The sequence below is a fragment of the Anopheles aquasalis genome, chromosome 2 (assembly GCF_943734665.1).
Source record: "Anopheles aquasalis chromosome 2, idAnoAquaMG_Q_19, whole genome shotgun sequence".
Lineage (NCBI taxonomy): Eukaryota > Metazoa > Arthropoda > Insecta > Diptera > Culicidae > Anopheles > Anopheles aquasalis.
This window is the reverse complement of record NC_064877.1, coordinates 22,515,001-22,527,500: the sequence shown is the minus strand read 5'-3', so window position 1 is coordinate 22,527,500 and position 12,500 is coordinate 22,515,001. Positions and strand designations below refer to the sequence as shown.

The 12,500-nt window shown below is 48.4% G+C and overlaps 1 protein-coding gene across 3 annotated transcripts in view; it reads right to left on the bottom strand.

The window, feature by feature from the left end:
• LOC126570386 (uncharacterized) overlaps window positions 1-12,500 on the bottom strand; it is a 58,338-nt gene that overhangs the window by 29,954 nt on the left and 15,884 nt on the right. For all 3 annotated transcript variants that reach the window (XM_050228117.1, XM_050228119.1, XM_050228118.1), the window contains exon 2: window positions 8,671-9,714. In XM_050228117.1, the coding sequence (XP_050084074.1) occupies window positions 8,671-9,032 (362 nt within the window). In that variant the 5' untranslated portion in view covers window positions 9,033-9,714. The remainder of the gene's footprint in view (window positions 1-8,670; window positions 9,715-12,500) is intronic.

Genomic DNA, 12,500 nt, shown 5'->3' with positions numbered 1-12,500 from the left:
CCCAGGCTTCACTGCACCGCCGGTCGGTCGGTCGGTTGGCCGGTTGGAACATAAATTGTACCCTGGAGGGTGCACACAACATGTGAACGCACACCAGCCCGCCACCGTAATCACACCGCGATGATGTCTATGATTCGACGGCGATTAACTGCAACACTCGCTCGTGTGTATGTGTGTGTTTGGGTCTACTTTTTTCATCGTCATTTATGTACGTGCGCATAAATCACAATGCTGTGTGTGCGAGTATGTGTGTTTGTAAAGCTTTGGTCGGATTGTGCGGTAGCGTCACACTAAGACGCTTTATCACCGTATTATGGGCCGCAAATGGAATCAATTTAAGCTGTCGTGTCGTTGTCCAGCAAATTATGCGCCACCCATTGGTGGTCATTATCGCTCGTTGATGCTGTGTTGCTACAATTAATGGCAACACTTGGCCCGAACACTGGTGCCCGAGTCGTGGTATACATCATCACCAAGCTTGGACGATGTTGCGAACCCTCTTTCTAACTGACGATAGTTTATGGTGAATTTTAAACATTTAATATTAGTGGGCATTACAAATATTCATAATATGTTTGCCGAAACTGATGATGGAGGCGCCAGGTAACCTGTACTTTCAGGGGTTTGTAATTTCAATTTAAATGATTAAATAACACAGGGACCTTTAATTTTTTTACGTTATGAATGTTTAAATATTGTTCTAAAGTTCTTTAGATATTCAGTAAAATAAAAATATTAAAATATGTCAATTACTTTCAATTTACTTTTTTTTTAATCTGTCTAATCAGGAAATTAGTGATCTAATGTTTTACAAGTGACCAATACTTTAGTATTCCATTAAAATTAAATCAGCCACCTGTTATCGAACCACTAATTGAAATACGAAATATTAGCTTCCTCATGGGGTCTTATTCAATGAAAAGACTGTATGAAACAATAAACGGTATGTGGATGGACGGTATGTGGATACATGATATTGTCTACACCAACCGCTCCTTTACTATTTCTGAACCTAGCAATCACAGTTTGAGAAACGCTATCTTCCCAACATCTCACGACCATCAATATTGAACGAATGCCCTGACTGAAGGACTTTGCCTCGGTTGTTTAATTACATCCTTTCTCTGTAATTAATCTAAAAAAAAGCGATAGGAGAAAAAAATGGAGAAACACACAAACCATCAACGCAAACACACATACACCCACAAACACGCATCACAAATGTGTACACAGCACTCGAAAAGTTCCGATTTCATGGATTATCTTTGCCGTCCGGTGGTAAATCGTAGACTTACTGCCTCGACCTCGGACCTGGTGGACCGTACGGAGAAGGACGGGCGTGTGAAAAGTCAAGCATTTCAAACAACCGACCAAAGCCGAGCGTACACACAGAGCGGACATACGATCCGATCTGTTTGGATAGGATCTGTTGAACCTCGCGCTGGCGCAGAGGCTCTCCCGCGTTCTTATCTGCCTTCGCCTTCCGAAACATCTTCTCCGTTCATTATTTGCTGATGTTTCACCATCAACCGGTCGGTGGAGCCCAGCCGGGAATGCTGCTAGCGGCGACGGCGACGACGACATCGACCGTTGCCCGACACAGCTTGGCTGGCTGGTGACTATGAGGAGGGATCGTGGTAGATTTATTTGCCCGCCGGGTGAATAGCACGGACCTCGTCATGGGTGGTAGCATATGGGGCGATGGTTGGTTTCGAGGAGCATCATTTACACACCTAAGTAGATTCACGTTCCGAGCGCGATTGCCCAGTGCCTATGCAGAAGAGCACGCAAGTGGCATCGCCACAAGATGGTCGGTTGAGAGCGTGACCCAGGGAGTGAGTGAGATTGGATACTTGACGGCCTAGTCGAACGCTGGTCCAGACCTGGACGCTTGCATCACAGCCGGTGGTGATGTGATGGCAAATGATTCCCCGCAAGGCATTGCTGACTCGCCTACGAATGGTATGATTTCACTCGAGGCACAAATTAATCATTGAACTGTCTTCCCCTCAACCGTACCAACCGTGTGAAGGCAGAAAGGCCACATTTTCCGCTCACCTTCATGCCGCCTGCCAGTTGCCAGATGCTTGACTGCCGTGGACCGTGGAACCACCTCATGGCCAGAACGATAAGCCACGCATTCAAATGAGATCTCGCCTGCATCGTATAGTGGATATCTTCCGACGGTGCTTCGGAACGGATCGATCGATCCCCCTGGTGTCTCAGCTGACGTCTTTGGTGGAACGGGGATAGGAATCTCGGCAAAATTGCCACGCCACGACGGCTGGCAAGCTTTCTCCGTGATCAATCGGAAGGAAATATGAGCGATAAATGAAACCGGAGACTAATGTCGTTGCCGAAGCCAGCTCGATACATAAATGGATAAAGAGCTTAAAGGCACAAAGGCAAACTTGGTTCCTCATGGTGTCTTGTGCTGCGCTCGGTTTGGCCACCACCTATCGAGTACCCGCTTTTAAAGAGTTTTTGATGCGGCATCCGAGATGGGATTAAAGGTGATTATTTTTAGATTGAATGTGATATAAGTAATCAGTCTTTGAGCTGCGCTATTTGAAGGGTGTTTCTAAACACACGGAAAATGTTCATATCGTAAAGAAACGATCATACATAAAACATATTTTTGTGTGCAGAGACTTTTGTAACAAAGAAAGGAAAATAACAGAATATAAATCAATTTTCTACAGTGAATTACACGAATCAAAACTTTAACCACACAAAACAAAAACTTTTGTTAGTGGCAATTGTAGCAAAAGGGGTATAAAAATATAGTGCATTGCTGAAAACGGTATAATTCAACATTTTAAATGTTGTTATACTGAAATCATTCCCTCCATCAAGACGTCGTTATGTAACTTCGACGGAAGTGAGCTTTAAGCCGCCAAGTTAAGGCACTAGGTGTACAGTCCCCTTCGCATCTCTTCAATCAATATGCTATCATAACACTCACTGATCTCAAATCATTCCCAATCGACCGAGCAGCTTATTCGTTATCATACAAATTGCCCCCATTCCGCACAGCCAGGTGCGTGGCACCAGCTAGTATCGTAGTGTCAAACTTCGTTACAATTAATTAAGGGATTATTCCTACTTAGCCCTCGCACGCCCTTCACTCGAAAGCCCTTAGCCGTGTGCCATCGAGGCAGGCGAAAGAAGCGAAAGGCAATCTCACACCCTCTCGCACTGGCCCGGGCCGGTGTAATGAAATCTATTCCGTTTCCATCACCACCAAACAACCCCTGACTGGGTTTTTCGATCACGATCTCGCGAAGCCGCCGTGGTGGCTTCCCTTTCGGAGCTCCCTCGGCTAGCGACGCACGCACCAGTCCGAAAAGCCCGAAAGTGCCCAAGAATCCAATCAACAGTCGAAAGCAGTTCGATTTCACGGCACTCCGGAATTGAGTTATCTGTCGCTTTACGTACCTCATTCCCCTTCCCTCCCTGAATACGAACCGACCCAAGGTCTGCCAGTAAAACCTGGCCCAGTAGTACGAACGAAACTGCGAACTTTTGCTGCCACTTCGAGTTCGCCTTCCGATACTTAATCAAACTTTGGCCTTGGCGCCGGCGGTGGTGGTGTTGGGTGAGCCGTTTGACCATTTTTCGCACGAACTCGAGGGCCACACGCAACGTACGCGGGCATGCACGGAATCCGCAAACACCGTGCCACCGACTCGGATCGATGAAACGATTACTGGAGAACGGTAGGGCGCAAGTTCTCGCCGTCTGCCAGGCGTTTGTACGAAAAATCAAAGAATAAAAAAAGCCGGCCTCACGAGACCATCGTAATGACGGCGTTGTCCACGGTAATAGGGGAACACACCGGCTCCCAGTATGGTCACGGTTAGTTCGACACACAATTGGTGACTTCCCGGAAGACATGATACTTCACAGATTCCCACTGGGACTTCAATCGATTACACATTGGCTACACACACAGGCCAACCAATGGTCAATCACACGAATGGTTCAAAGAACTGAAGTCCCATTGGGAATCGAACCATCCACTTGTTGTCATAACAAGCCATTGACCAGAAACGTCAATTATCGTTTAAGTTTCCGTTTAAGGATAGCGAAGTAACCAACCATTAGATTCGATCATTAACCACTAAACGTTGAACCAAAACCACAGCCCACCAATGGGCTGGTGAGCCTGAAGGTGGAGCTTGTGGTGAAAGATGAATATACGATTTCAGCATTCAATTACGCCACCACACCACCGCACGCCTTTTCGCATCGTGGGCAGTCCCACGCTTGAGTTACATCCGGCGGAACGGCTTAAAGACACGCAGAACGCGTTCGAGTTCGAGCAACAGGCCAAAAGACAAGCGTCTGCTCATCAGCGTTGTTTGTGGCACCACCTTACTGATGCTTTGAAAGACAGCATTAACCACCAACCTCTCCCGTGATCTTCTGTTTTCACGGAGGCAATATAGCATCCCGTAATGGCATCCATTCCCGTTCTATCTGGTCGGTTCCGCTTACCGTCGTCATATGCTAAAGTGGAAAGGGATGTACCGGTCCGTCATCGAACCCCGCTCTCGCCACCATCCTTCCCTTTCCTCATTTGCCAGAAGCTCTTTGACCATTAAAACCATGAACGAGCGGATTCTTCGCTTCGAAGAAGAACGAAACCACACCAGACACCGAGACAGCGCAGCGCAGCGACTGGCGAGAACGAAGAAAAATGAGCTTGCCAGAACCAGCAACCGCTAGGATGTCGGTTCTGTCGGTTCACCACGCCGAAAAGGTGACAACGAACCGAACCGGACGGTAGCCAGACAGGAAGTAATTAGTGTTTCGTGAATTCCGCTGCTACGCCAGATTTCGTAGCAAAACTTTTAGACATCAACCGAGCGGAACGCTACGCCGCTGGTCGGTGGAAGGTGTTAAGATGGTGCAAGATTGATTTCTTATCCACTTTCCGGGGGGGACCGGGTGATGGTGGCCATCGGCTGACTGCTAATGAATGCTTTCATCGAAATGGACGCGAAGCGGACGTGTGTGCGCAACTGATATGGCAAGAGATGCGGTGTCCGGTGTTGCCGTTTGCCATTCGGACACCATTCTTCGTTTAGGATACAGAATTTAATTAAACTAAAAACATCTGGCCCAAGTCCGTACGAGGCGGGAGGTGCCGGTTAAATGCATTTCGGACAGGCGATGTATCCGCCAATCCAGCGTCCTGCTGCACTTCACTTCCGTTTCCATCGCCGATACTCGAACGCAATATACTAATTGAATCGAGAAAACGCTGAACACTGAGCGACTGCATTATTGATGGTGTTGCTGCTGGCTCGATGTACCACCACACCGAGCCAATAGGAAAGCCCTACCTGCCTGGGTGAATCTAATGATTTTTGCATCGATTTTCCTCCAGCAACACAACCCACAACCATGGCGCTGGAACAAAGTGTTGGAACCGCAACGAGAAAATTCTGAATATTTAATTTACTTCGAACCATTCACGCCACCGCTAAGAGTGGAGGTGAGAGATTGACTTCCGCCGGTTCCAACCGCCACAAACCGCGAGCTACTCCGTAGTGAATTTATAAGAGAAAAAAAATCGGGAAAATCCTCACCGTTAGAGAGATATTAATTTATTTACTAGCAATGTGCGGGATGGCGGTTAGCTTATTATACCTAAATTGAACACAAGTTCACTCGCAATCGCAATGCTCATGATGCTAAACGTAAACACAACATTCGAATCAAGAATCCGGAGATACTTTGGCATTCGCCATTCGCTTCATCTCACTCCACGGAATACCGAGAAATTGGAAGCATCACAGCTGAATGTGGCGCGGAAAGGGGCCTCTAACTTTTCTCATCAATCAAAGCCCGATTCTCGGTTCGTTTGGCAATGGCACCGACGCCGCCATCACCACCATCGCCGCCACCAATCACCATCATGCGGTAAATGCTTGCGAAAGCCACCGAGGAACAGAATCGAAGGTGACATAAATTTGTGCGATTTCCCGGGCCCCGTGGTGTCGATATCCATAAATCAGCATGTGCCACTTCCATTGGGGCACACTGTCTGTCTGTCTGTGCGTCCTGGCAGGTAAGTTGGTAAGCAGACGTCCTCTCCGCTTGGCCTGGCCGGTAACAGCGCATATGGCAGCGCCGACTGGTTCGGGCTGATCGATGTGTCTTCCCTTTGGGGCTCACCGTTTGACCGAACCGGATTAAACCGGACCGGAGCGTGTGTCAGTTGGCTGTCAAACGGTATTTGTTCACCCGAAGGGGCCAGGGCTTTTTCAATACCGACCGGAAGTGAACGGGCTCTCGCCGTGGTCGACCGGTCCCTCCGGCCAAATATCAATTAACTCCCCACCGGTCGCCATTACGCAATCACGGTGCCTGTCAATCAGCGAGAAGCGAAGCGTTCGGTGCAGTGCCGCGACGAAGCCTAACCGATTTTGCTTGGCAGCTACCGGAAGGCAACTTCATTATTTCAACGTTATGAACGGCTGCCGAGGCTGTGCCTTGCGAGAATCCTTTACGTTGATGGTTAATGGTTTGGTTCGGTCCGATGGAGTGCAAATGACAAGGAAAGCGCCCGGCAACCAGCGCCTACACCGGCCATCAAGATAGTTGAAGGCAGGAAGCGATCACGGATAAGCGACGACCCGATTCTCATCATCAGCTTCAACATTTTCTTGACAGATTTCCCACCAGCAGATTTCCCCCACCACACCAACTTTTCACTTGACGAGAACTGCACTAAAGATGAAACGATGATTCGCCAGCAACCTTTGCACCCACCTCGCGGCCGCACCAACTTTCCGATTTTCCGTAAAACTTTTCCAATATATTGATCGCGCAAGCAAGCGAGCCAACTGCCATGGGAGGGGGGGAGAGTGCGATTTGCTGTAGGGCATCCACGCCTCGTAAACTTCCTTTCCCCCTTTCCCCCCGTGGGATATGCGCATATCGATGATCACATGAAGGGACCCTGGGATGAAGAATCGATTCTGTGCTGAGGGAAAATGTTCTGTTCCTACTTTTCCGACGGTTCGATGGATGGTAGTGGAATCTCAATGAATGCAAATGATTGCTTCAAACAAAATATGCTATCCCCGCCCATTCTACGTTCTACGAAACACAAACACACACATACCACGGCATCGTAAACGGTCGTCCGGAAGTAGAGAGAGAACTTTGTCCCTCGATAACGCTTGTTACTCTTCCTCGCCGGGCACCGGTCCTCCGGTCGACTTGGAACATTTTGTTTAGCCGACAAATCCTACAAACCAGACCAGAGCAGGCCAGCTTTGATTGGTCGACGCCGTGCACGCCCCGGCTTGTCCACCGAAAGTGCTGTAAGCTCGACTTTACATAAAAGAATGTTGCAGCGGCTTGCGGAAGGAACATTATCATAATCTGTCATTGCTTTCTCTCTTCCTTTTTCCCTCTCTTTCTTTTTCTCTTCCTCCGCTTCCTTCTCTCCCTTGCCTTCACCTGCTCAATCCAACAGTCGACTCTCGTTAAACGTTTCTGCGCTCGAGTTTCACGAGAAGCCACTCGACAATTTTTGAACTCCGGGCAACATTAGCTGAGTCAAGGACGAATGCATAATCATCCAGCGGCGGGAAGGGAGGGATCGTGCGCGCGGTTTTATCAGGCAAATTCCCCAAAACTTTCGATATCAATTACGGTGGGAGCAAAAAAAAAAGAAACTCCGAATAATGCCGATGGTGCCGTTCGTGGTGTGGTGTAAAAATGAAGGAAGCGAAAGCGGAACGGTGGGGGAAAAAGTTCGTCAAAACATTCACTCCGATTGCGCCTATCAGCGAACCAGCCCAGCCTTCCTTCCTCCTCGCTCTCTGCGCACCCAAGTAAAATAAGAAACACAAAGTCACCATTAGACATTCGAGAACACTTGGGAGATTGTTTTCGTTAAAAGTTATCCCCGAAAGTACCACCGCCAAGTGTGGGCGGTGCGCGAGCGGTGGAATCCTGCGGCGCAGCAAGGTTGTACGGCATTAACTGTTTTAAAAAGTGCGTATTATGATTACACTGCTCATCGTTCCGCATTCCACTTTGCGTCTGCCGTGTCGCGTGCGTTCCGGAGAAACGATAATTGAACGAGTCTGGCGTGAATCCAATTTGTGATGCTTTCCCGTCCAGCCGCGCATTGATGAGGGTGGTTTGTTAGGATGGAGCTTTTTTTCTCTCAAATTTTGCAACTTTTTTTAAAGCGATTGTATAGCGAGGCTGAGGTGTGACTTTGCGAAAAATATTAGATATTTAGTGTCGTCGTCAAATTTTGTAACAAACTGGAGTTCTTCAACCAGCAATATACGGATATCCATTAGCAGAACGGATTATGGTGCCACGATATTCATGTTGCCAACATGTTCGACAACATAACCAAAATTAGCGACGCAGTCACGACTTCGACTGAGATTAACATACAAGTAAAAAAAAGGAACTCATGTATGATAATAAAATTATTGCAGCATTTTATATTTGTTATAAAATACTCAAACTGATGGAGATCACAGGATAAATGATAAAGAAGCTTTGTTGTGGTGACTGTTATCAAACGATAGTTTCCAATTATGACGACTAGTACAAGTAGACCGATGCTCAAGGCACCAAGCATACACGAGTTGCTCACCCCGAAACTGAACGCCCTCTGTGACTTACCGTAATTTCCTATTCTTGTGCACCGAAATAATGACAAGCGCGTTGCCTAGCACGGCACCGATAATGATGGAACCGAAAATCAAGCACTGCACCGCCGTGATGATGATTGATGATGCATTTTCAGCGTGAGCATGAGGTTTCGCGATGGTTGACGCGGTGGGTTCGTCGTGGGTTCCATTGCCGAGCACCGGTACGCTGCCCGTTCCCGGTAGCTCCGTCGTTCCGTTCCAGTAGTCTTCCGGTCGGAACCAACCGGATGTGGTCACCATGGCCGTGCTCAGTGTCGCCGGTGACGTAACCAGGGCGGCCATCGTGCTTACCAGCGTACCATTCACCATCGCCTCAGCTCGGTTGGTAAACATTTTTGGGGACAACAATTAGAACGGTGGCCACTTAGTTGGGTGCGTGATGAGGGCCAACGGCAACTGCTACAACAAGCACACCCTGCGCCGGAAGCGAGTCCGTAATGGTCGCCGGATTCGAGTATTCCTCCCGCAACACCCGGCACCAGTTCGGGCGTAGTTCAGCCCTGTCACCCCTGTCAGCGATCATTGCAACCGTGCGTGATCGCAATTGGGGCGCGGTGGTTGAAAGGACATTCTCTGGCAACTGCACAGGACAACAGCCAAGCACACCAACCCACGGTTGATTGTCGACTTCCGGAGCACACAGAGCTTCACGTGGCACTCCCGCCGTTGCTGGCCATTAATGGTGTCAACAGAAACACTATACAAACACACACATACGCATGCACGCACACTCGCACCCGTTACGCTTTCACACTCACTTCCGCTTCACGGCCGATGCCCTCAGGAGTGGTTTAGTGAGGTCGTTTATTGTTCGAATTTAATTAACGGGAGCCAACCAACTCGTCTGACCGCCGCCCAGTTGGTCAGGATTAATGCGATACGAGCCAGTGATCACGATGCGCATTGCCAAAGAGCAATGGCCAACGATGGCAGTAGCCAGCAAGCGTATTGCGTCGCAGCCATTAATGGTCACCGGATGGTCAGTTCACGCACGCACATACATACACGATCTGCACTACACACATACATGGAATGGAAAGAATATAAACAAACATTAGTCGATCAAGCGAAAGAGAAAGAGAGTGAGGCCGCAATCACACTCGCTCGACGTAGTATTTTATGGATTGCATGTCAACCGGTCCGCGGTCCGTGGTCCGGCAGCCCTCCATTTGCGGACGATTAATTTGTCGATTTTCTGGCCACAAAAACCGCCTCCTGGCCTTTCCTCTTTCCTTCCAAACCCTGGATGACATAAACGGGAGCGTAATCACTTGGCGGACATGTGTCAAAGCGACGGAAAGTGTCGTCATGGCCTGGCCATGGCCAGCTGAGGTCATCCCCGTCATCCGTTTGTTGCGTGAAACCGCGCAATACCAGCTCACCATCAGCAAAGCCCTGGTTGAGCCTTTTTTTTTCGGCGTGGATCAATTTTTGCGTAGCACACTTTTTTGTCGATACCAGCGGTCACGCACAAGGGGTCCACGAGGGAACGATGCAAAGGTTCATGTTTCATGTAGTGAAGGCCCCAGAGGCAGCCGATCTGAAGTACAAATAAGTGAAGTGCGCTCTCCGCTTCGCAATTCCCCGACAGCACCATGGCTGACTTTTGATGTTTCGCGCTTCATCGGGCTGCGGCGAATGAAATATTACCATCCACCACGGAAGCCACAGGATCAAATCCCGGACCCTCCCCCCACGAAACACACAACAACTCGGTGCGGCTGCGTTTAGGATAAAAAGGGCAATTTGTGGTTTTTTGAATTTACTTTTGAGATTGAAACAAAAGAACCCCGCTCTCGTGTTGGTGAGCTGGAGTCACCCAGGCTGCTGGTTGATTGAAAACGGACTGGGCTCCTGTTTCCAACGGAAGAATTTCCATCGAAAACTGGCTTGCGCGCTGAGTGACGCGTAAAATCCTTTGAACATCTATCGGCATTGTGGGTGACAGGCAGGTAGAAGCAATGGTTTTATGGAATTTGTTTCGTTTAAAGTTTACCAAAAACTGTTCCGTTGTGTCCAATTCCTATTCAGCGCAATGCAGTACTAGGAGTTAACCATTACAATTCGTGGTCTCTTGAGCGAAAAAAGTTAACAAAACCTCTACTAGGACTTTCTGCAAAGCGAACTGTGTCTGTGAATTGGAAATATTTTTGACAAATTATTCAAAGTATATTACTAAATATAGTGCTACAGAAGCGTTTGTTGAAATAGTTCTCCGAACGCAATCCTTAACACGGAAGAACTCGAATAGAAAACGCAACGTATTATGATGGTTTCGAGATTCTAATTTATAAATGATCATCACAAGTAATTTGATAGAGAATTTTTACTTGATTTCTTTGAATTTCTCTAGTTGAATAAGATTTTTGTTTAAGGTCCTTTGCATCAGTACACAGCTTTTCACGAGTATGTACTTTTGTGTTTTATCAAAGAACAAACGATTCACCATGCATCATCGATCTCTGTCATGCCTTAATAATCCATTTATTGAACCAGAGCTACGCTACTTCAACCTAATACCGACTGACGTCATCACTTGCAAACATAATTATGCAATTACAATGGCATTCCAAATCACACTCCCTATAGGAACCTCTTCCCAAACATGTGATTTGTGACTACACCTCAACCGCGCGGATGTTGATGCTGTTAATGATTCGACAAATTTAAGCCATCAATTGGATGCCATCACCATCATCCCCCTGCGGCAAACTCACTGACCCGCAGTAACACGCGCCAAGTTACAGGACAGATCAATACATTACTACCTCGCCCGATGAAATGCTGGCTAATTCGAGAGCATATCGCGATGCTACGTGCTACGTGGGCTCCGCATGTCTGTACCGGTGTGTGTTTCCGTTGCACGTGTGCTTTCCAAAGGGTAGGAAATTGCGTCTCATTTACGCGTGCCACTGGTGACACGCGGTGCTGGGTGGAAAACCCACGGCGAAGCACACGACGTTGGGTTACGGAACGTCTTCCGGAAAACCGTGGCGAACCTCGCATCAGCCCACCACCGGAGCTAAAATAGCTCAATCAATATTTAACATCATTGCGAAAGCCAGCAGGCAGGCAGCAGACTTGCCTTTAACGATGACACCACCACCACCATCACCACCCTTTGCTAGGCTGAAGGCAGTGAATGAACTTGCTACAGGCGAGTATGCTGCTCAAACTCCCGGCTACAAACCACCGGCCTGACAGTCAGGTTGAATAATGAAAAGGTAAAAGTGGGTGAGTGAAAAGAGTCCACATGCACCACCGCAAACCACCTTCACCCCTTGAGCACACATACAGGCGCGGGGTCTGGGGCGTTAGTGTCAGTCTTCAATCACATACACACGGTGTCTGGATGAGGCAGAGTGCACGTGAGCACATTGTGACAGCGTGTGCACCGCCGATGCACTGCCGAGGCGTAGGCTAACTAACGGGTTTACCCTTTTTCTACCTCATTTATGCAATTTCGCTCAACGAAACGAAAGCCGAGCCGATATTACCGGGGCCCGCGACCTGGCCCAACCTGGGCTGCCGCGAAAGGGTGCGAGCTATATTTGTCCTAGGTCAACGATGAACTAGGTCACCCCAAGTGTATTCCCTCTCCCTCCACCCCTTTTCTAGGGGTGCACTGCGGGGTGCTGAAGTGAACGCAAATCGCGAACTTCGTGCCTACTTGCAGCTACCATTGAAAACTAGCGCGAAAGAGAGAGAGAGAGAGAGAGAGAGAGAGAGAGAGAGAGAGGAGAACGAGGAGAAGGAAACGGAAGAAATGGAAAACCGGAAACGGAACGCGGAACGCGGAAG